Raw genomic sequence first — 26,467 nt, forward strand, 5'->3', positions numbered from 1 at the left:
TTGCTCTCCATCACAATGTTTAGCAATGATCCGTCAGGTTCCATACAAGCGATGTTCGAAATATTCCCAAAAGGAATTACCGCAAGTAATGTTTTCCGCGCTTGGGTGCCGATTTTGACAAAATATTTGATCTTTTGAAAGTGTTCTCTATGAAAATGCAAGGCTAATAACTGACAAAACAAACTGCTATGGGTATATTCTTCCTCCTTCATGCTACAAGCTCCTCCCCTTTTCATTCGGGCAAGACTTTTCTCTCGCCTGCGAGAGCCTCTTTGCCTGCTTAATCATGTCCTCCCAGATAGGTGGCCTGCATCGCCTCTCACTTCCGGCAGCCTCGGCATCGACACCAAAGTCAAGCAACGCCTTTTCGCTGCACCACTCTCCAGTCGCCATCAGACCAATGGGCACTTTGCCTTCCGTCTTCTCATCTGCTTCCTCGCCTGCTCTGTCTTGTCCTTCCGGGATCACGAACCCAGCTGGAACTGAAATAGATGGCAGTCCGCAGAAGTTGGCCAGCCACACGTAAGTCATGCTCTCAATTGTGAGGTTGCCATCGCTGACCCCGTACTTCAACTCACTCTCTCCGCCTCGGATTGGGGCGCCAGCACATGCTGTAGTGGGTGTAACGATGAGCATGCCCTGATACATCTGCCACAGGTGAGACAGATGTTGCATCAAAAGACTTCGAAGCTTTTGAGCAAGAAGATAATCTGTAGCCGGCGTCGTACGTCCAACTGCAAGCAAGATTTTTGTCGCAGCTGTGATATCCTTTGTGTCCGGCAAAAGGGAAGCCGCATCGGTCAAGACAGTCATTGCATGCGCAATCTGTCCCTCCTCGGTGAAAGGAATGCTGATGGGCACAACAGTATATCCATGGTCGGTGCAGAGCTTGCCCACTAGGCTTCTAGTCAAGTCCTGAACACCTACTGCCGCACATGAGAACCATGGCTCATAGACTCCAAGAAGTTTTGTCGAAGGCCTGGACGGTTCTCTGCAGAGTTGAGAAAATGGTGAAGAAGGGTGGGGGTCCGCGATAGTCTCGTAGACGGTGGCGAGAGAGTACATGTCGGCTGCCATGGGTCCTTGGACGGAACAGGTCGGGGCCGGGTTGGGTGTGGGGTATGAGGAGAGACGGCCGTGAGTAGGCTTGAGACCAAAGACTGAACAGTATGCGGCTGGGACGCGAAGGCTTCCACCAGCGTCACCACCCAGAGCGATTGGGATCAAGCCAGCACCAACTGCATAACCAGCTCCCGATGAGCTTCCGCCAGCATAATACCCCGGGTTGAAGGGGTTGAGTGGTGTACCATGATTGGGATTGTTACCGGTAGTATCTTGCCAAAGGTTAGAATGGAAATCGCCGTGTGTAATGAGAATGCCGTATACTCACCCATACCAAACTCATGCATAGTGAGCTTCCCCAGAATAATAACACCCGCCTCTTGTAGTTTTCGCACACTCCAGTTGGTGATGGAGCCACTCTTCACAGCTCGTCCGGCGTAGTTCATGTTTGAACCCATCGTCATATCGTAGCCGTCGAGATCGAAATCATCCTTGATTGACGCGGGGACACCATCAAGAGGGCCAAGGGATCGGTTTTGTCGATAGCGAATAGTCGATTCTTCGGCGGCTTTGAGAACCAGGTCCACCTTAGTGTCGATCCATGCTGTTGAATGCTTCCCTTGAGGGCTGATATCACGTCGGATCAATGGTAGCAGGGCGCGGGCAACATCGGTCGGCGTCGCCTGTCCGGACAAGTACATGGCTCGGTAATCGGAAACTGAATAGTATGGGGCCTCGGTCATCGGCTCGGATGGTACAAGTGTTGGCGATGAAGGGGTACCAAGGTCGAACTCGTCATCTGAGGAGGTATTGTCGCATGGAACGGGAATGACTGTTGGGTCGTATCGTGCTTCGTAGCACTCGAGTTCTTGTCGGATATTGCGTAATGAATCGAAGCGGGCATTGTGCCAAACCAACTCCCGGACCAGCCGAACCCATTCAATCCTACTGGAGTTAGGGAGATGGTTGGCAGTGCCACGGCGGTGACTTACACAAAAGCAAATATGACCAACAATGGTCCTCTCAAAACAGGGTTTGCTAACTTTGCTCTTTGCAAGACACTATCAGGCCTACTCAAGTCAGAACATGTCCTCAATGCCGATTGCCTGTTGACTGACCCTTGTGTGGGCTTGGGGTAGTTCAAGAACCCCGTGGGTTCCTTTGGAGTGACTTGGGTGCCCATCATTTTTGTGTGACGGTGTGATCGACAGGGGCGGCGGGGCCAAAGCGGCACTTTGCAGATCGAATTGAAGATGACGCAAGAAAATAAAGAGAAATGATGAATAAAGTCAGCCGCCAACGCTCAGAATGTGATGTGAAATGAAGAGTCAAACGAGCACATGTTGACGGTCTGAAGCAGTGGTTTATAGGAGAGCGGTCAAGCACAGCCAGATACCAAGAGTCCATCGAGATTAAGCCAAGACAACCAATCATGACGAAAATATCCCTTGTTTACCAACAGCACACCACCAAAATGCCTAGTTCATAGCTGTTGCTCTTCTTTCAGATGCATCTTGACCCAGGTTATCGGGTCCAGCACGACACGTTGGTGGGTTTCAGCCAGATTCCAACAAGCCACTATCGACGGGGAAGCTGAAACTGGCAACATGTCCGGCAACGTTTGACGCTGGTAGCGTCGGAGATTTCTTGGACTGGCAGTGGTTGGCTGGCTGTGACTGCAGAGCCGCAGGGCGAAGCGAGAAAGCCACCTCCGTAGCCCTTGTCTCCGGACCCGAATGGGCAGTCGGCGAGGCCGAGAGGGAGCGAAAAGAGGTTGGTGCGATCTGGGGGCTTGCAGCTTTGGTCTGACTGCGGTCTCAGCTGCGCCACTATTCGCACTAACGTTGTGCTAAGATTCTATAACGCTTCGCTTCTGCAGCGGCTTTTCCGTTTTGGACGGTTGGATATCTGGAACGGGACGTTTAATGTGCGAAACGCGCGGCTTGAGATAAACAATTTCTTCCATTGAAGAACTCATGACGTGGATATTATTCTGGCAGAGCAACGTGCGGGTTGGCTTGCCCTTGGGGCTAATGACACGATCGACGATGTTTATCAGATGGGAATCTTATCAGCACGGATCTTTTCGGGAATCAAGCCCAATACCCCGGGTTCCTTAATAACTCGTGCATCAACGCACATTATTTCGGAAAATATGCTCGATTTGTTTGCTAGCTTGGAGGCCTACTCAATACCGACCTCGTGTTTGTTGTTTTTATCTCTTTATCCACTGCATCACTGGCTGGCTGCTGGCCCTTCATGCTCCCTAGCGCGACCAAGCATTCCAATAGTTTCCCACTATAGGCTTGGCGGCCGGTAATAGTGTCTCTGCGTTGTCCAGTCTCGACCGCGAGTTGCATAAGCGAACTACTTGGCCAGTAGACCAGCGGTTGAGCCTCCACCAACAGTTGAACAATGGAGCAAAGGAAGAGGCTGGATCAGCTGAGGTTGGCATTGGATCGGAGATGCGCGCAGGGTCTTCAGCCCTAACAGGCCCAGGCTGGAATGGTCAACCCAAATAGAGCGACTTTGTGGCTTGCGTAGACGGCAGGGATTTCCGTCTTTGGAGAGTTTGTTCCGTTGAATCGGTAACGGCAGGCCCTTGTCGGTTGCTTCGACGCGCGCCACGCGCCTTGTCCAGCAAATGGCGATACGGATAGCACAGATGACGAGGTCATTGGCAGAAAGAATGGGTCTTCTTCGCGCCGGGCCAGATGTCTATATAGAAAGCACCGCTCCCCCACATCAATGGTTACCTCCCAAACCCGTCTGCTCGTCTAGAAGGGCTTCCAGCCCCAGCGAGGGAATGCTAGAATAGCATTTCGCACATGGCTCCCTAGTACTTTACAAAGCAAATAGACTAGCGATTGATGCTTTACAAAAGGAATGGATCAAAGGTCGACTATGGTACAAATGGAATGGGTAAGCGATCGACCAACAATGAAGCCGCCTTGACCAGCGTCCATCCACTTCTCTGATGTACTCTCCTGGTTCGCTTTTTGTGCTCACGAGGGTGTTCTGCCTTCTCTTGGGCAGGATCTGATCCCTCTCGAGACTGTGGTCTCTTGTGAGGTTCTAGTTTCTCTTGAGCAGGCTTTAGCTTCTCCCCATGCGCTTCATTAGTCCAGTCATCATCATTTGGACTGAGGTACCCACTTCAACTCCAACTTGGAAACTCGCTTGGATAGTCTTTCCATCTCATAGGCGAGGGCCTTCGTATTCGTGCAGCAGTACCTCAACTTGCCGCACAGCGCCTTGATGGCTCGTCCGATGCACATAATCCAGTCAACTTTAGCCCACTTGATAGACTTGATATGCAAAAAGGCTGTGCTCTTGTGGAATTTTGTCAAAAGTATATCTGCCTTTTGAGGCAAGCTGATACCCGGCTGCAGATTTTCTCACATGCGGAAAGAGTTTACATCGTTGAGGTCCTTGGCGATTGTTTCGATTGTGTGGTAGAGATCGCGAAGCTGGCGACTTTCTGCCCTGGCTTTTCTTGGTGCTTTCTCCACCGCACTCATACAGACGTAGCCACCTCGTAACGCTGCTGCAAGGGTTATGAGGCTCGCGGCGAGACTCAAAGGATTCGCCATTGAGTGTAGTTGGACACCGAGGTACCAGTTCTTTCAGGGAATGGTTCAAACCCCATTTTTCAACAGGCCCAGTAGTAGCAGACAGCAGGGAGCAGAGGACTGATGAGGGAGAGTTCACATAGATGTTGACTACGAGATGAGCAGTATACCCATATAGACATTGCCTTCCTACCTTCCGCCTCGGTCATGAATTTTCCCGATGCAACTACATGAAGACGCGAAGACACGAAGCTTGCTGCCAGGCCTGTCACCAAATTTCCAGCACCATGAGGAACCAAGACATCACTGGCCCATCAAACAACTGTCTATGCGGGCGTCATACAAATAAGCAGCAGTCGACACCCTCCAGAAGTGCATAGAGAGGCGGATTTTCGTTTGGCTAGTAGTGATCAAGTATGCTCTCAATATTGCATGAAATTTGGTAGAGCTGTCTGAGATCTCAGTCTGGGCAGGGGCTTCAGCAACGGCGGTCTCAGCAGCAGGCATCTCCCCGACAAAGGCAGCAGCAGTGGCGATAACAGACTTGGTGGCGCTGGGGGCGGGAGAAACAGAGTCACGGCCACTGGTGCTCCTAGAGGCCCAGTTGTTCTTCAGAGATATGTAGTGCCACTAGTTGCAGCCATAATTAAGGGCGGCAAGACAGTACAAAATAAATATTGTATTGCGCAAGGTTTAGCTATAGTTTACACTTGAATAGTAAGGAGGTAGAAAGGTAGATAGGACCCGAGGGGGACATTGTAAAGTAGTAGAGGAGCCAGTAACGTACGCTCATCTCCATCGGCTGGCTTCTTTTCTATCTTGAACGTGGACTTCAAGCGTCAAGGAAGTAGAGAAGTGACTCGACCCACTGCTTAGGAAACTGGAAGAGGTGCCCATGGCCGGAGTCGGGGTAGAGGTGAAGTTGAGCGTCTGGCAGCTGCTGCTGCAGCAAAAACGAGTTAATTGTGGGTGCCAAGACGTCAGTCTTGCCGTTGGTCACCAAGACGGGGGCCTTGATGGTCTTGATCTGGTCGAAATATGTCGAGTTTTGAGTGAAGTCTAGAATAGCCTTCAAGTGCGACGAAGTGCCAGGCTCCTGGATTGATGCCGTCCTGTTTTCGCCCTTGACCTGGCGCTCGGAGGCTCGGGTTACCCAGGCGATACCTGCGGCCTCGCTCGTCTCGGATGGATAGAAGAACAGGCTCAAGATGTCCTCAAGAGAGACCTCGGGCTGCCTGGCTTTCTCAAATGTTCCCGAGGCGACCTCCTGCGTACCTGTGCCGTTTCCAATAATCGAGCCGGCCAACACCAGCTTCTCGACGAGGTCAGGATAGTTGATGCCGACGTGCTGAGCAACACCACCACCCATAGAGAAACCAAACACGTTCGCCTTCTTAACACCAATGGCAGCGAGGAAGTCCGCAGCCGTGTCACCCTGTTTGGCGATTGAGTCGGCGACAACACCCTCGCTGTGGCCTACACCGGCATTGTCGAAGAGGATAACCTCCCGGGATTCGGCAATGTAATTGAACAGGAGCGGGTCGGCAATATCCATGCTGGCGCGGAAGTTGGGGAGGAAAACGACCGGGAGAGCACCGGATTTGGCACCGAAACGACGGTAGGCGAGCTTGTCGCCGTTGACCTTGACGTATCGCGTCTTGACGGTCTGGGCCAACTTGGGCGGGGGGTCAACGAGTCCAAGGCGGACATCAGGCCTAGTAATTGTCAACGACGCCTCGGTAGAACAAAACCACACATTGGTGGTGGTTAGGGGTGCGCGGCGCTTACTTGGCGGCGGCAAAGGCCGTTGCCGTTACGGCGTAGAAGAGGCCAGTCAGGAATTTCATGTTGTAGTAATATTGAGAGACTTGGTGATATGAATGAGTGATTCCATTTCCTGCTCATCGGCATCTTTCTCGTGAGTTCTTATACACAACTTCTACTGCCAAACTGATTTATCATCACGACTGATGTTCAAAAGTCCGCTCTAGGAAGTCCGCTCTATCCATTGGCCCCAACTGGCTAGCGTCAATGATGGCCGAGGTTGGTGACGTGATCCGTGCCTTGGAGTGAGTCGTCATTGAGAAGTTGCAAGACAACGAACGGCACTCGTGCGAACGGTTGCCTGGATTAGTGATTAAATAATCTTTCCAGAGTTGCAAGACCACGGCACTTGTGTGCACGGCTGAATTACGTACTGTAGTCTTCACAGACGGACCAACATCATACCGACGGGGCAATTAAACGGGATGCTCGGCAAATTGTTTAATGTAACGTACATGATAAGCATGCGTCGCATGCAAGCATGCGTCGCACTTTTCCCTCTTACACCTAACTTTTCATTTGATCAATTGATTCTTCAACCATTAAATATGTCAGACCTAAATACTGAGGCTAAAACTCTTCTTGCTCTTCAAGCACTTCAGAATAACCCAAAACTAAGCATCCGACGCGCTGCAAACCTCTATAGGATCTCCGAGCATAGGCTACGTCGCCGGCAGAATGGCATTCAATCGCGACACGATTGGATCCCCCAATCGCGTCGACTATCTGATCTTGAGGAACAGATCATTATTCACTTCATTCTCGACCTAGACTTACGAGGATTTCCCCCCCGACTGCGTGGTGTGAAAGAAATGGCTGATCAATTGCTTGCCGACCGCGACGCGCCACCAGTCGGCACGCGTTGGGCTTATAACTTCGTTAGACGACACCCAGAGCTTAAGACGCGTTTTTTTCGGAAATATGACTACCAGAGAGCTAAGTGCGAAGATCCAGCCATTATCCGTAACTGGTTTATGCTTGTGGCGAACACAATCGCGAAGTACGGCATCCGATTAGATGATCTCTACAACGTTGACGAGACTGGCTTTATGATGGGCATGATTCAGAGCGGAATGGTTATCATAGGCACAGAAAGGCGTAGAAAGCCAAAATCGGTGCAGCCTGGAAACCGAGAATGGATTACGGTCATCCAGGCGATTAATGCGGATGGCCAAGCGATCCCGCCGTTCATCATCGGTGCGGGCCAATATCACCTCGCCAACTGGTACCGAGAAAGTAACCTCCCGGGCGATTGGGCTATTGCGACGACCCAAAATGGCTGGACCGATAACGAGACCGGTCTCGAGTGGCTCAGGCACTTTGATCGGTGCATAGCTAAGCGATCAAATAGTCGCTATCGTCTTCTAATCCTCGATGGCCACGAAAGTCACCACTCCATCGAATTCGAGAGATATTGCGAGGAGAACAAGATCATCAGGCTTTGTATGCCACCTTATTCGTCTCATCTGCTTCAGCCACTTGACGTCGGGTGCTTCAGCGTGCTTAAGAATGCTTATGGTCGAGAAATAGAGCTTCTGATCAGATGCTCTATAACCCACGTTTCGAAGACTGAGTTCTTTCTGGCCTTCCACGCCGCATTTTAGGCCACCATGATAGAAAAAAATATCAAGTCAGCCTTCAGAGGAGCCAGGCTTGTTCCTCTTGACCCGGAAAGTATGGTCTCGAAGCTTAATGTGCAGCTACGGACTCCAACGCCGCCTAAGGAGGTGGCTGAACCGTCGACCCCTTGGGTCTCAAAGACCCCAAAGACCGTGCTTAAGGCTCAATCTCAGTCAGATTACCTCGAGAGGCGAGTAAAAAGGCATAAAAGTAGCTCCCCAGAGTCAATTCTAGAAGCTATACGGTCTTCTTCTAAGGGAACAAAGATAGTTATGCATAAGGTTGCCTTACTCGAGGCTAGGGTCAAAGAACTTGAACAGGCAAATGAGATACTAAGCCGGCGCCGGAGGGCAAAAAGGACCCGACTATAGAAAAGAGGGGTAATGACAATGGAGGAAGGAAGGCAAGTAATTGATCAAATGGATGTTGATGCGCAGGTAATGGCTAAATCGTCGAGGAGTGGTGGTCAAGGGAGGTCGGCGCGACCGGGAGTTCGGCATTATGGTGTCTGCGGTAAGCCTGGTCATAATGCAAGAATATGTCAGGTAGTGATTGAGATATCTGGGGAAGAGTATAGCGAGTAATTTTAATTGATGAAATGGTTTATGGTATTTTTATTGCGATTTCTATCTTAAAGGTATAAGAAAAGTGCGACGCATACTTGCATGCGACGCATGCTTATCATGTACGTTAGTGGAAAAACGATCCCTGCCTGATAGATTACCTCCCATTCGTGGAGGTTTAAATTAAGCTTCTAATACATAACCTTATTCATATCACGAGCTACAGTTAGCAATACATACGCGTATACACTTCTCCAACCTACGGATTTCTTTAAAGAAATAAGTACTAGCTTGAATCTTACTATTGCCCTATTAAAATTTGGTCAAATCATCTCGTATGGAGAGGCCTCTTAACTCATCGGGTTATTCTACGCAAGTCGTGACGAATAATTCTCACATTTTAATGTTTATAGGGTTTAACGATATTTAATATTATTCGTCATACGTGAGGCATCAAGTACAGCAACTAGGATTTAGTCTATTAATAACATATCGAAATTCTCTAGTGAAATGGTCTGGCCATCGATATTAAGTAGTAGCCACATGTATATACTTCGTAAGAGCAGTGGATACTCCCAATGATCTCCTATGTTAGTGTTACTTATGGCTCTCTCCTGTCGCGGATGCAAGGAGATCAGTGCAGTCGGCTGTTCTGTCGCAGGCGTTAACCTCAACTGAGAAACAAGGCAATGGTGTACTTGCGGCTAAGTAGGCTGAATGCGAAGCGGGCGAATAATGACGGATAGTTGAGCTCGGGGTAGTCCATGCCAAGTTTTGACGGGCTGAAGGAAGCTGCATGCTTGTTCCGAGACTTTTTATGTCTGTAAGTTGATTGAACCAGAGACCTTTTGACTAACACTTGACCATAATAGACTGCGATATCGTGGGGTGCTGCTGCGAGCTACTTGTTAAGTGCTCCTTGGTAGGAGCATCGGTAGTCTATTAGAAGTTCTAACTAGTGTCCGCTACTATGACGGTTGAGAATCAAAAGCGGAATTTGCTTTCCGTGACCATTCACAGTAATTGAATTGGTGTCGAGATGATTTTGTTGAGTGTAACGACTAAGCTCTCGAAAGGACGTCAAAGAACAGAGCCATCAACATACTCAGTCTAGCTAATATAATAACTTTCTATACTAATTCAAGTTTTTATACCATTTCAGAGGATTCAGGCTAAATGTGCAATTCATCGAGGTTGACTTTAGTGGCCTTTCTAGAAACACAGCAGCAAATACATTGACACCTCTTTCTAGCCCGAGGTGCCTTGAGGAGAGCCTTGAACATCATAGTAGAAAGCACAGCCCAGTGACACGGGAAGTAGGAGTGGTTGGGCCTCAAAATGCCCACTCCTTGTGGCTTCATGGGATATTGAGAGAAATGAGGAGAAGGTGGCACGTAGTCGTGAAAAAAATATAAGACACTGAGTCAACGATCTCTGGTTTCGAACGCATCTCTAAATCTAAAATGTTCAAAGATTTGTGATACTATTTCTCATTTTTATCTTTTATTTAGCTCATACTGGGGTTGTAAAGTGAATACTCTTTATTGACTTAACTGAGCGCAGCCATCCTGGTGTCTGTCCTTCTTGACCGACCATCTCCTCAATAGCGCGCTATACATCCAAGAAAAGGCAATGTGACTATTCTATGTATGTAGATATCGGTGCTAATAAGACCCCGACGTAACCTTACGAGACCACACCACATTTCATGGCGTGAGCAGCGCAAGCTCGCAGGGGCAAGAGACTCGGGGCTTTGCAAGAAGGCTCACATGATGCTATAGTCCTAGACAACCGAGGCATCGTTATTCAATACCGGCCTTTTTTGTATCTATGTGTTCCATCCCGTGTTTCTTGCGGGTGACCTGATCCCTTTGTTACTTTGATAAGTCAGCATTTGTGTCACATATCGCACCTGACCACCAATTGACTTTCAATGACGTATTGGTGATCCAATCAACCCGGCAACCAGAGAACACAGAAGTGGTCAAATTCCTCCCAGCTAAGTGAAGAGGCACCCAAACTTACCAAACTCATGCGTATCCTATTCGTCTCCCTCTTATCCTCAATCGCTCCGACAAACATGTCAGGAACAGCGCCGTCGGATCCCTCGCCGGGGAGCCATGCCAGGGGTGTGGAGCAGACACCATTGGATGCCAATCAACATGGACAAGCTCAGTACGTGATTAGCGCAAAGGTTCCCCACCCTATAGCAACGATGACCTGACAGGTAAACAGAAACATTATCGACGAGACCAAGGACACATACGGACCAACAACCGTGGATGCGAGCATCGGCTACATGATCGATGCTGGCGATGGAGATGCTGGTCTTTCAAATCGCCTTGACGACATGTCAAATCAGCCTAAGGTGAAAGGGGGAAGTGCTGGGACTGAACGCAAGGCTGCGACGTTGGATAAGCAGGGCTTCAAGGTGGGAGAGAAGGCCGATCTTCACGACTTGGCGCAACAGAAGCAACCATAACATCGTCCTAGTCACGTCTATTCTCTGAGAAGCTCAATAAACAGGAGTTACGTTTTCACAGATACTATCTCAATGATCATCTGGGTTAGTCACACCCACTGAGCCTAAAACTCCATGGTCTTGATAGCCCTTGCGAAGTAAGCCGAGGTATAGGGTGAGTGGGAAAGATGATGGAGAGGACTGTTGGCGACCGCCTCGAATCGGGACGCTATTCTTAAATTTGGACATAGCTTCTCTATGGCAACGGCTAAGGTGGAGCAGGTCTGTTGTTGTGAGTGTCCGAGGCAACATTGGATCCCTCTTCACCCCGTGGGGGTCGGCTAGTCAGCCAAATGACCATCATCTCTTGGTATCCCACTCCACTGGGTGAATCACTTCTCCATAAACATGGTACGGGGGAAATGGAGATCGTTTAGTCAAGACCCCTACGGTGTGACGAATATCCTTTACAGGAATTCTGCAACAAAGATGCTCATCTCTATAGACGGCTTATGAGTGGCGAGAGAGAAGTGTTCCCATCTTTTAACATTACTGATCCTTGCACCTTGTTTATGCGGAAGGGCGGGCCAGATTGAATATGGGGTTCACGGGTAATCCTCCTTCTTCAGACCCCTACCCTGGATGAATCATAAATCCCTCAGCTTCGGATCCGTCCCAATTTCAGTCAGCCATGCCTCAGCTGATGAACGTGTGGTGCACCTACATACATGCAGATGTAGCGTGCTTCTAGAAAACACTCTGCAGAAACGGTTGGGGAGGGCATTCCGTAATCTGCCGTACTTCCGGTAAATGGGCGTGCTCGAGACTTGGTCTTCCTTGGCTTGAGCCTCTTGAGAAAATAAACTCTGAACTAAGCATGCCACCATCCCCACACATCTCCGCCGAGGGACCATAGACCGAGGCTCGCTTCCGTCTGGGAGGTGGATTCGCGTCTCTTGGCGTCTGGCGGTAAAGAGGTTCCGCTGCGGGTGCGGGGAAAGGGGGAGAACCTCCGGGCGGAAGTCCGTGATCAGCGTCCGCCCTCCCATCTTGATCTGGGACCGCTTACGTTTTGTTTTGCCCGACATAGAACTTGGTGATATACGTCGAGTGAACTTGTAGCTTGGTGAGGGCTTCGGAGGGACTTGGAGCAGTCTAATAGACATAGCACAGCAGTAACACAACGAAAACGCAAAGTGAGCACTCCATAAGCTCTTGTTGTTGACGGCGGGTTGTTGGCCACCTTAGCATCCGACTCTGCTCGAAGGGTGCATCCTTTTTGCTTGGCATATCCATATTGTCAATCTCATACCCTTGAAGGTCTCATGCACTCTCCACTTGTTTTCCCCTCTTTCTCCACCGTCGTCTGTGGTCACTGCGTCTCATCAAATGGAATGGCTTGAAGTCAGCATTTTGCGCTGAAGTGATGTGTAGGAATTCACCAAGATATTTATGTTGTGTGGCTCTAATTCCCTCGTAAACTCTCTAGTCATTGCTACGACGATCATAGAAGACATGACTCTCCTTCACTTTCGTCATCAACAAACAATAGTAGGCACCATGATTCCTTAGACTTGGCAATACAACTTGATGGCGTGATAGTACCTTGGCATACGTGTCGGTCTTAGTTCTCGCCACCGGCGGCCTCACTTCTAATACCGCAAGCCTTGATTTTTGGAGATCTTTCTCCAATTATGGCCTTGCTCTCCCGTCGCCAAGCGGCTACTCCCTGTTGGAGGCCGGTACAAGGTCGCTTCGGCATCCTTGCCTCGGGGAGTCCGGGCGCTTAGGGTCGTAAGATACCGCCTTTTTCGCTTCCGCTTGCCTCGCCAGACCTCCATAGTGTCTCCCCATAGGCAACACCACCATCACAGTCCGCACGGTGAGAGCTATGGGTTGTCGCACCGCGACGGAGCCAAGCAGCTTGGCTGACGCGATGGATAGGACTCATCCCGGTTTCTCCCAGTTTAGAGTCGTGACACCATTTTTCTCTGTGACGTGCACATTGTGATCTGTAAACGACGTCTTTACCCCGCAAGATGTCATCTCTTGGTGGTTTCTTGGCAGGGGGCTTCCCCATGGGCGCAAAAGGTCTTTTATATCAAGCGTTTATGTAACTGCCGAGAGCTGGAAAGAAATAGCCGCCGGCGGAGAAATTCAAGACCGCTAGCGTACGGCGTAACCTCCATCAAGGTGAGGTCGGCTGTCGTCGGTGAGTGCCTGTCATCGGTGAGTGGACAGGCAGCCGCGGGTGAGGCGCCGGGAGAGCAAGGGGCCTGCGCGAGCTGCTGGGGTAAAGAATTAATTCCCGCATTCTCCAAATATGCAACGAGACATTTACGATCATGTGGGTGGCTTGACCAACTTGGTATGGTCCAAGAATCTGCCGAAGCAACGTCCGAGGAAAAAGCCACCGTTCGATACAACACCAAAGAAGTTGGAGTTGTGCTGTGTGTGTCTGTCAGAGAGATGACATGCTTCCCCGCTTATCTGTGCAAATTTTTGGCTCTTCCCTTGGCTTTGGCTTGGCCTCCGCCTCTAGAACCTTGGCGCTTCCATCGTGGGGTAACAACACGAGACGTGAGTCGTACGCCAAGTGCAGTTGTTCCGGATCCGCAGTCTCAAGCGGGTGACCCCGTGCTGAGATTGCGGAGAAGGCTTTGTCCTTGCCCCTCATATTGGTTGGATCTAGGGGTCCTCTTGTCTTCTCCCTTGGCTCCCCTTGGCTGGAGGCCAAGAATCTTACCACCTTCCATCATGGGGCAAGGAGCGACAGATCCTCCACAGTCTGACGAGAGGACCCTTGTAGAGCGTATTGCGGAGAAGACTTCATCCAACAATACTACCACGGGATAGCTATAAAGAAGAAAGTATGTCTCATCCTGCTACATGATTCAGCACCGCACATCCTGCTGCGAACCCTCCCTCCCTCCTCCTCAGTCTTTGCCTTCAAGGCCTTCTTCTCCCACAATGACCGAAATCAAAACAACCTCTGGGGCTGATCCCAATGGTGAGAAGGAGGAGAACGGTGCTACTCTCACCCAAGTCCCTTCGATTACCAAGGCCGAGACCGGGGTCATCGCCGACATCAACCATGTGGCCCGCCTTGGCATGGAAAACACCAAGGAGCTAGAGAAGAGGATCGTCCGCAAGCTCGACATGTGGATGCTTCCCCAGCTCTGGATCCTCTACATGTTCAACTACCTCAACCGGAACAACATCGCCCAGGCCCGTCTCAACAGCTTCAATGAGGATCTCAACCTCAAGGATGGAGACTACCAGACTGCCGTTGCCATCTTGACTGTTGGCTACATGGTTGCCCAGCTGCCATCCAACATGTTGATCACCCGAGTTCGACCTTCCATCTACCTCCCTGCGGCTGCCTTCATCTGGTCTGCCATCTCAGCCTTGACTGTCGTCTGCACGAGCGCCGGCGGCCTCTGGGCTGTCCAGTTTGTTCTTGGCATTGTCGAGGCACCCCTCTTCCCTGGTGTATGTTCAATATGCTGTCAACTTGTGATGACTTACTAATCTCTTTGTCCATAGGCCGTCTTCCTCATGTCCTGCTGGTACACCCGAAGAGAATTCGCCCTTCGTGTCGCCCTTCTCTACTCAGGTCTGGTCCTCGCCCAAGCCTTCTCGGGACTAATTGCAGCTGGAGTCTTTGCTGGCCTCGATGGACCTATGGGTCTTGCTGGATGGAAGTGGCTGTTCATCCTCGAGGGTGCTGCTAGTGGCTTCTTCGCCATCACTGCCTACTTTGTGCTGCCCAACTATCCCGACTCGACCTCTGGTGGTGCCATGTGGTACATGACGGCCGATATGCGCAAGGTCGCCGCCGCCCGGATCCTCGATGACAGAGTCGAGTTCTCTGACAAGTCTACTGTCTGGCACGGACTTAAGCTTGCTGTCACGGATCTCAAGCTGTACATGTTCCTCTTCCTGAACATTTTCATCACCTCTTCATACGGCTTCAACAACTTCTTCCCCACAATTGTCAACGGACTTGGTATGTGGCAAAAATCTTATATCATCTACTATATCTGACAGAAATAGGTTTCGGAAGCCGAGTTCAGGCTTTGCTCATGACTGCTCCCCCCCTACGTATGGGGAACCCTTTGCACCTTTTTCGTCGCCTGGAACTCGGATCGCCGTCGTGAACGTGGTTTCCACATCATCATCCCCCTGTCTTGCTCAGTTGCTGGCTTCGTTGTCACTGTTGCGACTGGCAATGCCTCGGTCCGATATGCCATGACCTTCCTCTACGCAGCCGGTTGCTTCTCTGCAAACACCCTGCAGTACACCTGGGCCGTGTCGACTCTTGGTCAGACTCCCGAGAAGCGAGCTGCTGGTGGTGCCATTGTCAACATCTTTGGCCACCTCGGCAACGTCATCTCCCCTTACTTCTTCCCTGATAAGGATGCGCCCCGTTACACCATGGCCATGATCCTTCAAATTGTCTTTGCTGGTCTTGGTATCGCTGTGGCCAGTGTGGTCAAGTGGCACCTGACCAGGAAGAACAAGAAGCTCCGTGAGGAGGCTGAACGCCTGGGCATTGACTACAACCCTTTCACGACTTAAACAGATGCTATGGGTTGTGCTAAGATTGACCGATACTATCCACAGGTGTGATCCAGTTGAGAAGCGCCCAAGGATGAGATGGGACAATAGCTAGGTTATTAAGGCAGTTAGCGTGTCTTGAATTCCAAATTGATTACAGTTATGACTTGACTTCTGCGAACTTGAAGTACCGTGACTGTTTGGGATTTTCAGAAGCTCTGTACTCAAAGTGGCGACAATCTTTGAAGACATCCCACCTAAGTCCACCAGGCGGATTAACTCTAAGCCGCTTCCGGGCCCTCCTCACTTCATCTGAACCTTGAACCATTCCTTCTAACTCACGCTTCGTCAACTGTCCGTTGTCGAGTCAAGCTACCTCGGTTAAGAAGCACCATCTCGCCGCAGTTCTATCTGATTCGTGGGCGCGAGTAGTCTAGTCAACCAACCAACCAGAATGCGTAAACAAAGAACGCATTCCCGAAACCGCAGCCCCTGCAAGGCTTGCCAGGCAGCGAAACGCAAGGTAATATGGGAGACCTACTACACCCCAGCCCAAAGATACTCCCCACTGATTCTTTGTTTAGTGCGATCAAGGAAGGCCGCAGTGCTCGCGTTGTCGCCAGCACAACCTGCCCTGCGAGCCTTCTGTCCAGGCTAGATGGAGAATAGAGACCCTCCAAAACACTCGTGTTCAGGCCATTCCTGGTCCATCTACATTGCGGTTTGACTCGCCTGTCCCATCGCGCTCGGAAAATTTTCCCCATGACAAGGACAAAGGCACCAATAGCTGTGATACTATGGACGAGAGAGTTCAACCTGATACCTTCCATGTGGGGGCTGGCAGGGAAAATGAAGCACTCTGCTTAGATGATGATACATCTTTGGCTGGCCTACATGACTCTGATCCCAGCGTCTCGCTGTCGGATCCAACACCGCCCTTCAACGGCTTTCCTTGGCCCAGCTTCGGAAGGGAAGGGCTTCCTACACTTCTGTTTCCTGGCTTCTCCTGCGACGAGTCAAACTTGGATATCCCTGGCAGCCCCTTCACTCTGTCTGGCCTGGGCACTGAAAACGCACCCGCCGATGGTAGCATCATCCCTGAAATATTACGAGAGACAGAGGGATGCAACCGGCCCTCCCAGACACATGACAGTGCCGAGATTGGCGGGTCCAGCAGTTTATCCTCTACTTTAAGACTCGTCATTGATTCGACAGGCTCCCCTGAATTAGGCAACTCTAATTGCGAAGCATACTTCAGTTCCTTGTGGCAGTTCTTTGTCGGACAGATAGCACCCTCCATCACCCCTTTCGGAAGCCACCAGGACAACCCCTTCTTCAGATTTCTCGTGCCAGATGCTCAAAGAAGCCCCCCTCTTCTAACTGCCGTTCTGTACCTGTCCCAGATAATTATGACAAGAGTTCGAGGGGCCCCTTTCCGCATCGAAGCGGGCATTCTAGAAGACCAGGCGACCGGAGTTCAGCAGAGGATAGAAGACGACGATGCATTCTGCGCTCTTACATCGGGGGAGCAGCTTACAGATCAAACCGCTCGCACTCTGTTGAAGCTTTCGACAGTTCTCGTCTTCTGCATGGCATTCCTTGCCAAGCAAGATGCAACCAAGCTTATTCTTCACCTGGAGCACGCTGCTACGCTTTGCCAAGAATTGTTCAGGGAACTCGCAGAGGACGAAGGTTTCCTATATCTTGCTAAACTGCTGGGATTTATGCAAATTAGTTTGCTCTTCAGCACACATGCCAGTAGCGTCAACGGCCCGGATTATCTGAGCGCGGCCCTGGAGTTCCACGACCGTCATAGCGACGCCCTTCGAGAGATTGACGGATGTGTGGATCACCAAGATCACTTTAGAGACTTGGACATGTTCTCTGGCCTGTCGGCCTCGATGGCGAGCATCATGTACACCTTGGGGACGCTGTTGAAACGAAAAGCCGCGGGTCAGGGTCGGACACAGGCGTTGGACGGAGACTATCTTAAAGGGTTCGAATCTGACGTCGACGGATTGGAGGCACGCCTAAGACGACATCTGGCGTTGATCAACAAACGCCAGAAACTTGGTTCGAGCAACACTTTTGAGAATCCTAACAAAGTCTCATTGACGAGATGTCTGAATTCCTTCAACGAGGCATTATTCTGGAGTGCCTGGACCATCTTTTCAACGAACCTCAGACCTGATTCCTCCATCCTTCATCATGGCATCCTCGACTCGTCAGAACGTATCCTCGATGCGTGTGCAGAAATTCCAGCAAAGAGCGGCATGGCGTCATTGATACTATTCCCCCTGGTAACTGGTGGGGTGAGCACCAAGAAAAAGGTTTACCACGAGTTTGTGCTAAACCGCCTGAAAGGTCTTGAAAACTGCGGGTTGACCGATACGGAGGGCTTATGCGAGGAGCTCAAGGCTTGGTGGGACTCGGAGCGGTCATCCAGTAACGAGACTGCTCTTATCTTGTCCAAATTTATCTTTTAAAATGCCAATGGAGGAATATTCGAGCTTTGTCTTACATAGCCGTTAAGCCCGCAAAGCAGGCAGCTCCCTGGGGTAATCACTTGAAGCAACCAATTACACCCAGACACCTCATTTCTACAGCGTAAACTGGCAAACAAACAATGTAGTATGTGACGGTGGGCAGAGGGCGAGGATATCCCCAGTGTCGTAGGCAAGTTAGGGCGTCGGCGTGAGTGGTAGTCATTCGTTCACACCAGTCTGATCGATAGGCACGAGGATATATCGGTACAGGTGAAATTCGTCGATATGGGTAGGTGGGTGACAGACAGGTAGCGCCGCCCTGGACAACTGCAGCATTAAGAACGTCCTATAATTACCAGGCTGGGACCTTTTTGAAGCCTTGAAGAAGTCTCACGAGTGTCTATTCTAATGCAATAATATAGAACATGATAGTATACAATACGATAGTGCTTCCGCCATGCTTCACTCGAGGTGAACGGGAACGTTGATCATCCACTGGAGAATCTCATAAACAAGTTCAGACACGAGGATACCTGTGGTCTCTGCCGTATTATCATATGCGGGGGTAAACTCCACCACATCCGAGCCTACGATCCTGACGCCGGCCTTGGAAAGACCATCGAGGATTCGTAATAACTCCCTTGACGTCCAACCACCTGGCTCAATAGTTCCGGTAGCAGGGGTAAAGGCTATGACGATGCATGGGTTAGAGAAGGCTGAATGAGGGGAGATAATACAAGCATCTGTCATATGCAAGAGCTTACCTGGGTCCAAGACATCAATGTCAATACTGAGGTAGACGTACTCATCGCCGACAGTCTTGACGATCTTGTTGACGATATCTTCAACGCTGCTGGAATCGAGTTCCCGAGCACGAATGTACGCGAAGCCGCACCTGGCGTCGTTCTCGAGGTCATACTTTTCGTCAAAGAGCTTCGACCGTGAACCAAGGTGCATGTTGGACTTGGTGGACAAAAGCCCTTCCTCATGCAGAATATGAAACATTGACCCGTGAGTCACCTCTGCGTACTTGGTGAGGCCGCCACCGAGCTGTTTTGGATCCCATGAATCCAGATGTGAATCGAAGTGTAGAACGGCGACACGACCCCAAGTCTTGTACAGAGCGCGGATTGCCGGAAGGCTGATTGTGTGATCTCCGCCGATGCTGATGATCCTGGGGACACTTCCCTTGTCGGTATTGTGCACCTTTCGCGCGGCGATGGCTTCCCAACCTTTCTGGAGCTCGTGGATTGCTTGCAATTTATCGAAGGGGGTATTCTTGATGTCTCCGCAGTCGACGACGGACGCCCAGTCTCGGAAGGGGTTAACACCATGGTCCATGCTGTTGGACTGGCTAAGCATGGCAAACTTTACATTGATGAGAAACACACCTGTAGCCCATGGATGGTGATAGTCTCCTAGAGCCGGTTCTGGCTGCTGCAGGACCGAAACGAGCCCCAGGGCGATATGTCACACCGAGGTCGAACGGAGCACCAACGATGCCTATGTCAAAGGTGCCATCGCTGGTCGGGGAGAAGCAGTTGGTCTTGTTGAGATGGGCAAAGTAGGCAATGCCTTCAAAAGGTATGTCGTCCTGGAAATCATCGTAGACATGTTGCTCCGGGTCGTCGATGCTGGCAAACAAGGCTGGGCGATGGCTGAAAATGGACCTCTGGATGAAATCAGATGTGCTTTGACGCATGGGCTTCTGTGGCTGGCCCGACGCCAACCCTGTCAGGAGGGCTACAGCAACACACTGGACAACTGGCGCAGACCTCATACTGGCTGTCGACGTGGACGGGGAATAGATTGACCTAGTGTAGAGGACATGGCTTATGTCGGTGCTCGGATGGTTTATCATTAACCAAGGGTGATTGCATGTAAGACGGCTAAGCTACCAAAATGAGTTTAGCGCAAGTTCCGCGGCGAGGGATGGTAACGAAGCCGTATTGGGGCATATAACCGCAAATCTACATAGCCGCAGCCGCCGCCAACTCTGTTCCGTTTTAACTGCCATATCCGTATCAACTCTAACACGAGCTATTATGCAAGAGAAACGCCCGGGAGAAAGCCGAATGTGCCACATGCTCGGTCCGACTTCCGCTGGTGAGCTAGTTGGTCGTGGCAGATTGTGAGGTTAGGACGCCGCCGCCCGCAACCCCCAGTCCGTCTCCGTAGACTACAGTTGCAGCACCAGATAACGGGAACCAGCTCCATTCGTCATGATGGGCCAAACCATCTTTTGATGCGGGGGAACAGGGGTGATATCAGTTACATCGCAGTATACAGTAGCCCATCACCTTTATCTTTTGTGGAAAGGTGGATGGCTTCAACCGGACTGACTTGGCCAATCCGAGTGAACGCAAAAGAAGCACCAAAGTTTAGATCGGCCCATGACATCCGGCGCTTGAGGGAGATGACTGGGCATAAACAAGCTCCTTTCCGCAGACAGCTCCAAGCTCGTAAAAGTCTCCTACCTTAAGTTACATCTTTACCATTGATTATACTAGACATTATGAACACCAAACCGACAGATCGAAATACCACCAACAGTGGACCATGTGATAAACGCGCTGGCCTTGATACAGATGACCAAATCTTGGCACACCTCGGCCATGAGCAGGAGCTTCGCCGCGAGCTCTCTGTCTTTACACTGGCTGCTCTTTGTTCCTGCCTCATGGCGAGCTGGGAAGCCCTGGCAACCGTAATTGCTACTGCTCTCACAAACGGCGGACCACCATGTTTGTTTTACAATTAGTATAGTGCCTCAAATCTCTGCCTTGAGAATGTTATCAACCTAACTCTTCCACAGCGTCATTAGCTTTGCTTGTACAGTCTGCATCGCTCTTTCGTTAGCCGAGATAGCATCCATGTATCCGACGGCAGGCGGTGGGTGTATCTTGACGATTGTCACCAGATGAGCCCTGTGCTAACATGCGTTTCCAGGACAGTATCACTGGGTGGCCGCCCTCAGCATGTCCTCGAGGAGATCTGCTCCTGCTTTTGCGACTGGCTGGGTTTCAGTTGGAGGACAACTTGTCTTTTCCGCATCCGCCGCATTCGCGGCCGGGCTTCAGATCCAAGGATTGATAGTCCTGAACAACAGTGATTATACGCCATCTCGATGGCAAGGTATGCTCCTCTACTGGGCAGTATTGGCATATTCTTGCGTCACGAATGTGTGGGGGATCAAGTCATTACCTCATACCAACATATCAGCTGGTAGGGCTTTGACACTGCTTCTGAATCAATGGGATCCTAGCAGCTGATAGACACCAGGAGTCATTCATGCTGTCGCGTTCGTCGGCACTGTTATCGCGCTCTTGGTCCTCTCGGACAAGAATCCTTCCTCGTTCGTCTTTGCCAACTTCCAGAACAGCAGCGGCTGGGCGAACGATGGCGTGTCATGGCTGGTGGGCTTGTTGAGTGCCGTCTATCCGTTTCTAGGGTTAGTTCTTGAGCTTCTATTTGATGCATTCATGATGAGTATTGACTTTCCAGGTACGATGCAGCTTGCCATATGGCGGAGGAGCTACCTTCAGCCAGTCGAAACGTGCCCCTAGCTATGATGGGGACCGTGGTGGTCAACGGGATCATGGGCCTGGTCTACTGCATTGTGATCCTGTACTCGACTGGATCTCTCGAATCTCTCCTGGCCACGCCAACTGGCTTCCCGTTCATGCAGATCTATCTCACAGCCACGAAATCTCGAGTTGGAGGCACGATACTTTCCGTCGTGATACCCATCATCGCAGCAGCTGCCAGTGCTGCTGGCCTCACGTCGACTTCAAGAACGCTCTGGGCCTTTGCCCGTGACAAGGCAACACCCTTTGATCGATGCCTTGGCAAAGTGGACAAGAGGCTCCAGATCCCCGCGAATGCCGTGTTTGTCACAGCAGCCATCCAGGCTGCCCTGGGACTAATCTATCTCGGCAGCGCTACCGCTTTCAACGCGTTGCTCTCCATGGCTGTCATCGGCATGTATCTATCATACCTGCTACCGATACTTTACATGATAGGCTATGGCCGACGGCCTAATATGAGCAAGGTCGACCGATACTTCAGGCTTCCAAACTCCCTGGGTGTGGTGGTGAATGCCGTCTCATGTGCTTGGATTGTTCTGGTCATCATTTTCAGCACGTTCCCCCCGGTTCTACCAGTCACGGCTCAAACGATGAATTACTCTTCTGTAGTTTTCACTGGCTGGCTTCTATTTGGCGCTGTATACTACTGGCTGTATGGGAGGCACAAGTTTGAGGTTCCAATGTCGGATGTGTTGATCATCTCGGCGGCTGAGGGCTGAGGAATTAAGCCAATGGAAGCAGACAGGGTAGGGGATGGAGGGGCCAATAGTCATGTTTCATATGGTTTTTGCTGTGATTTGGTGTTTTCTCATAAATCCATTTGTCCTTTCTAGTATCTTGCGCATTCTACTCGACCAGTATCTCGAGATATAACTTGAATATCTATATGCTGATGTTTACTTTTCTTTCCAAAGCCGACTTTTAGTAACTGGCACTTACTGCACGTACTTCAGTCACCAGAGCCAATGGCCAGGCTCCTTCTAGAAGAAAAACCCAATATGTCAACAACAACAGCAGAAGTAATATGTGGCCAAAAAGCCGCAAATACGTTTAAGGAGGTGGGCCTATAGGGTGGCGCTGAGAAACGCGGGCGCAAACCACGTCCACGACTTTACTTAACTAGCGGCCGCCGGCCGGACCGGGGGGGCTTGGGCCGGCGCTGAGCGGCTAGATGTCCCAAAGCGGTAGTATAGCAGGGCCAACCGATGAAGACCTGCCATGGCCGAAGCGCCGGTTAGCATGCTCAGACATGCGTGAGCCCTTTGACCCCTTCCCACCGAGTCATGCCGTAGGGCACGGCTGGTTCCAACTCTTTGTTGCTACTTTTGCCTACTTCTCCTGAAGGATAGGCTGGCTGGTCACGCCTTCTATCCGCAGTTTGACCACTTTGCAATCTTCTATCAAGCTCGATTATCAATCTTTCAGCTGCGCACTCCAGGCCTCCACCAGCCATGCTATCGCCACTGTCTACCGTTGGCCAGCATACAAAAGAGCCACAGCAAAGAAAGACGAGCACTGCCGGAGAGTCTCCCACGCCGTCACGTTGCAGTCCACGATCGAAGCCGGCAGCGGCATTTGATGCCATCCGACGAGTCCGCCAAGCGTGCACCGCTTGCCGGTATGCTCCCTCGCACCCGGTGGTTGCGTTGCATCAGGACGCTGGTGATCAGGACTTGGACTGACATTGAGAATAGTAACAGAAAGGTCAAATGCTCAGGAGATCGCCCCGAATGTTTTAAGTGCCGTCGAACGAACCTCACCTGCCAGTACGGAGACCAAGCCAAGTCGGACACCCTTCAGCCGACCTCGACAACACGATTGTCGCTTGAGAACTCTCTGGCACCGGAGCGAATGCTGCAACTGACACTTCAGACAGCCGAGGTAAAAGGGCCTCCGCCTTGAATTGCACAACTGGAATTGAAGGATGCCGCTGCTAGCCATATGCATCTTGCTAATCGATACTGCCAGCCTGGCCTCCTAGAGAGGATTGGCCTCATTGAATCCGAGATTGCTCGATTGAAAAGTCAGAGGGTCTCGTGTCGTCAGTATGTTTCGACTCTGACAGCAACCTCAAAGAATCTTTGTTTCTTATCTACTAACCGCCCTAGCCAAAGCGTCCAACACGGTGGTATTCTGGCACCTTCTACAAGCCAGGCTTGGAACATTGACGCAGGGTCTGGTGATGCAGTTGTGTCTACACCGTCAAACTCCAGGTATGAAGCCGCAAACCTCTCGCCTTCTCCATAACTCTATTCCGCTGGACTCATGCTAACCAGCCGTATTCCTATATCAAGGCCTTCTACTGCCCTCCCGCCCCCTGAAACTTTACGATCTCTTGTTGACGTGTACTTCCGGCATGTGCATAACCAACCTTACTCCTACTTCCAAGAAGCAAATTTTCGACAGAAGCTCGCCTTGGGCCTATTACCCAAGTGTCTCATCATGGCCATTATAGCGTCTGCCTTGAGGTTTTCCAACGACACCTATTATGAAGACTCCATTCAAGAGGCTATCGAGTCCTATGCAAAGGAATCTTGGGTGTATATCCTCAAACAGCACATGACGAACGACAATTCCCCAGACATTCACGTCGTCCAAGCAGCAAGCATCTTGGCCATAATAGATTTTACCGGTGAGTTTGCCTGTTACCTGCGATATATGTTAAACATACCGGTTGCTGATTCTTTCGACTTGTCAACAGCTGGACGAACAAGCTCTGGTTGGTTGAAGATCGGCCTGGCCGTCCGCATTTCACAAGACCTGCAACTCATGCAAGAGCCAGATAATTCTCTCCCACCAGCTGAACAGGAGGAGCGGAGAAGAGTATTCTGGTCAGTCTTCCTTCTGGACCGTCTTGTATCTTGCGGCGAGTCTCGCCCTCTGGCCATCCAAGAAGAAGATTGCCATGTTCAGCTCCCTTGCGACGAGGAGACATTTCAAGCCGGTGTCTGGAAGAAGACAGCCACGCTGAAGCAGGTGCTGACCTGGAAGACGGGTGATCAAGTCGAAGGCCTCTGCAGCAACTTTGCTCTCGTTATCCTGGCCGCCACAGCCCTGGGACGATGTGCAAAACACGTTTTGCAGGATCGGGAGATGGACAATGTCCGACCCTACGACTACAAACCTTTGCCACTGGACCCAGACTGTCTTCTGATGTTGGTTGACCACCACCTCCAGATGCAAGGACCTAGCTTGGACACCGCCCTATCCAAATACAGGAAGCTTGACGGCATGCTTGATGATCAGGTTGTCGGGCACATAGTGTTTGCCCGTGTTGTATTCCATCTCTGTCATTGCCTTCTGAACCACCCCCTCCTGATCCGACTTCGCCTGCAAAGATTAAAGGTCAGGATCTCCCCAGTAGTCTTTGCTCGAGCCGTGCAAGCCAGCTGCGACCACGCCTGCGAGCTGGTGACTCTACTAGACAGCGAGGTCTTGGCCGGCTCTCACACTCATCCATCCTTTTACGCGTACTCGATATGTGTATCTGGAAGCCTCCTTGCCATGGTAGTACACGCGAAACATAGCAGGGGGGAAGCTTGTGATCCCTGCCTGGTGCAAGGGAGCCATCGAGCTCTACGTGCGCTTGAAGAGTTTGGGCGCTTTTGGGATCATGCAGTGAAGATGGTTTGTCTCTCCAACTCTGTACTTAATTGCTTTCACAACCCAAAGGATCCATGCCCCCCCTCATCCTTCTGCCACTGGCTTCAAGCTAAACACTCTGATCTCTTTGAGCTAACTCCGCCTTGAAAAGCGTGATAGAATCCTCTGGCTCGACTCGTACGTGCAGAGCTTCGCCACACTCCTCGACCCAACAACCGATTACAACCCGGAACCAGCAACGGCGTCAATGATGCGGGTGATGGTGGATTATGGCGCAATGTGCAAGAGCCTGGGGGTAGTTGACGGCATCAAGGAAACGCCAACTCCCAACACATCACGCATGCTGTCAATGCTTGATTTCGATATGGGCTTTGTCCACTTGGGCGAGAACTATGGAGGGCTTAGTGAAGACAGTTTTTCATTGCTTGAGGCCCGATGGCAGCCGAGGGACAGACTTGGCTCTCTCTAAACTAGTCACGGACGATTTAGTCTCTTCCATAGGGAATACTGTATTCTTCTGGAGGTTGCAGTGCTTGTATTCAAAGGGTGACTTGTATATCTAGACTTGAGCCACAGAACGACTCGGTTTCAGTGAAGAGTACGTTGGTGGTCAAGCTTCTTAGCATACGCCTTGTGCGAAATTACTCATAATAAGGACAAAGCTCCTCGGTTACCTCACAATCTCCATGTCTTGACGGTTATGCGGGCTTGTAGGATACCCAGGTCCCCCCGTGCACTGGACCTAATCCAACAATGTAGCTTGCTACATTCCGGCCAAGATTTGTCAAAATTGATGGCGGGTACCTGAATTATCTCTTTCACTTTGTGAATTTCATTTGTGCATCCGGTTTTATTAAGATCTTACCCTGAGAACCCGTAGTTCCCACCAGCTCTGGCCGGCCTCTTAGTCCAGTTCATGTCTGTTATTTCTAGTACCAACAATTCCCTCCCCATCCTAGAGTCAGCTTGACTCAGCTAGAGTAGCTAGAATCGCAAGACGTTTACTCTGAAGCTCTGACATTTTGGGTCGAAGGGTGAAGGGGACTAGAGCACTATAACCTAATTTTGGGCGAAGACAAAACACAAAAGGGTCACCCAGAGTGGGAAGAATCTACTGGACACACAAAAGAGA

General features: G+C 50.8%; 7 protein-coding genes across 7 annotated transcripts; 4 read left to right on the top strand and 3 right to left on the bottom strand.

Moving 5' to 3' along the window:
• Window positions 1-213: 213 nt before the first annotated feature.
• LRP88_11392 (amidase) lies at window positions 214-2,248 on the bottom strand (the record flags this gene model as incomplete). Its single annotated transcript, XM_083247819.1, has 3 exons — window positions 214-1,334; window positions 1,391-2,007; window positions 2,181-2,248. 3 exons carry the CDS (start codon window positions 2,246-2,248, stop codon window positions 214-216), a joined length of 1,806 nt encoding a protein of 601 aa, XP_083096326.1.
• Window positions 2,249-5,466: 3,218 nt separating this feature from the next.
• LRP88_11393 (alpha/beta fold hydrolase) lies at window positions 5,467-6,481 on the bottom strand (the record flags this gene model as incomplete). The annotated part of the gene is made up of 2 exons (XM_083247820.1): window positions 5,467-6,349; window positions 6,423-6,481. The coding sequence occupies 2 exons, from the start codon at window positions 6,479-6,481 to the stop codon at window positions 5,467-5,469; spliced, it is 942 nt and encodes a 313-aa protein (XP_083096327.1).
• A 4,240-nt stretch (window positions 6,482-10,721) lies between these two features.
• On the top strand, window positions 10,722-11,123 carry LRP88_11394 (uncharacterized protein; the record flags this gene model as incomplete). The annotated part of the gene is made up of 2 exons (XM_083247821.1): window positions 10,722-10,816; window positions 10,877-11,123. 2 exons carry the CDS (start codon window positions 10,722-10,724, stop codon window positions 11,121-11,123), a joined length of 342 nt encoding a protein of 113 aa, XP_083096328.1.
• A 2,949-nt stretch (window positions 11,124-14,072) lies between these two features.
• LRP88_11395 (major facilitator superfamily domain-containing protein) lies at window positions 14,073-15,683 on the top strand (the record flags this gene model as incomplete). Its single annotated transcript, XM_083247822.1, has 4 exons — window positions 14,073-14,594; window positions 14,649-15,115; window positions 15,169-15,206; window positions 15,301-15,683. 4 exons carry the CDS (start codon window positions 14,073-14,075, stop codon window positions 15,681-15,683), a joined length of 1,410 nt encoding a protein of 469 aa, XP_083096329.1.
• Window positions 15,684-17,071: 1,388 nt separating this feature from the next.
• On the top strand, window positions 17,072-18,148 carry LRP88_11396 (uncharacterized protein; the record flags this gene model as incomplete). Its single annotated transcript, XM_083247823.1, has 1 exon — window positions 17,072-18,148. One exon carries the CDS (start codon window positions 17,072-17,074, stop codon window positions 18,146-18,148), a length of 1,077 nt encoding a protein of 358 aa, XP_083096330.1.
• A 462-nt stretch (window positions 18,149-18,610) lies between these two features.
• LRP88_11397 (agmatinase) lies at window positions 18,611-19,928 on the bottom strand (the record flags this gene model as incomplete). The annotated part of the gene is made up of 3 exons (XM_083247824.1): window positions 18,611-18,837; window positions 18,913-19,490; window positions 19,540-19,928. The coding sequence occupies 3 exons, from the start codon at window positions 19,926-19,928 to the stop codon at window positions 18,611-18,613; spliced, it is 1,194 nt and encodes a 397-aa protein (XP_083096331.1).
• Window positions 19,929-24,501: 4,573 nt separating this feature from the next.
• LRP88_11398 (fungal specific transcription factor domain-containing protein) lies at window positions 24,502-26,383 on the top strand (the record flags this gene model as incomplete). Its single annotated transcript, XM_083247825.1, has 2 exons — window positions 24,502-24,981; window positions 26,369-26,383. 2 exons carry the CDS (start codon window positions 24,502-24,504, stop codon window positions 26,381-26,383), a joined length of 495 nt encoding a protein of 164 aa, XP_083096332.1.
• Between the last annotated feature and the right edge of the window lie 84 nt (window positions 26,384-26,467).

This window comes from Fusarium phalaenopsidis, assembly GCF_050370095.1.
Source record: "Fusarium phalaenopsidis strain FUZ10S chromosome Unknown contig_32308, whole genome shotgun sequence".
Taxonomy (NCBI): Eukaryota; Fungi; Ascomycota; class Sordariomycetes; order Hypocreales; family Nectriaceae; genus Fusarium; species Fusarium phalaenopsidis.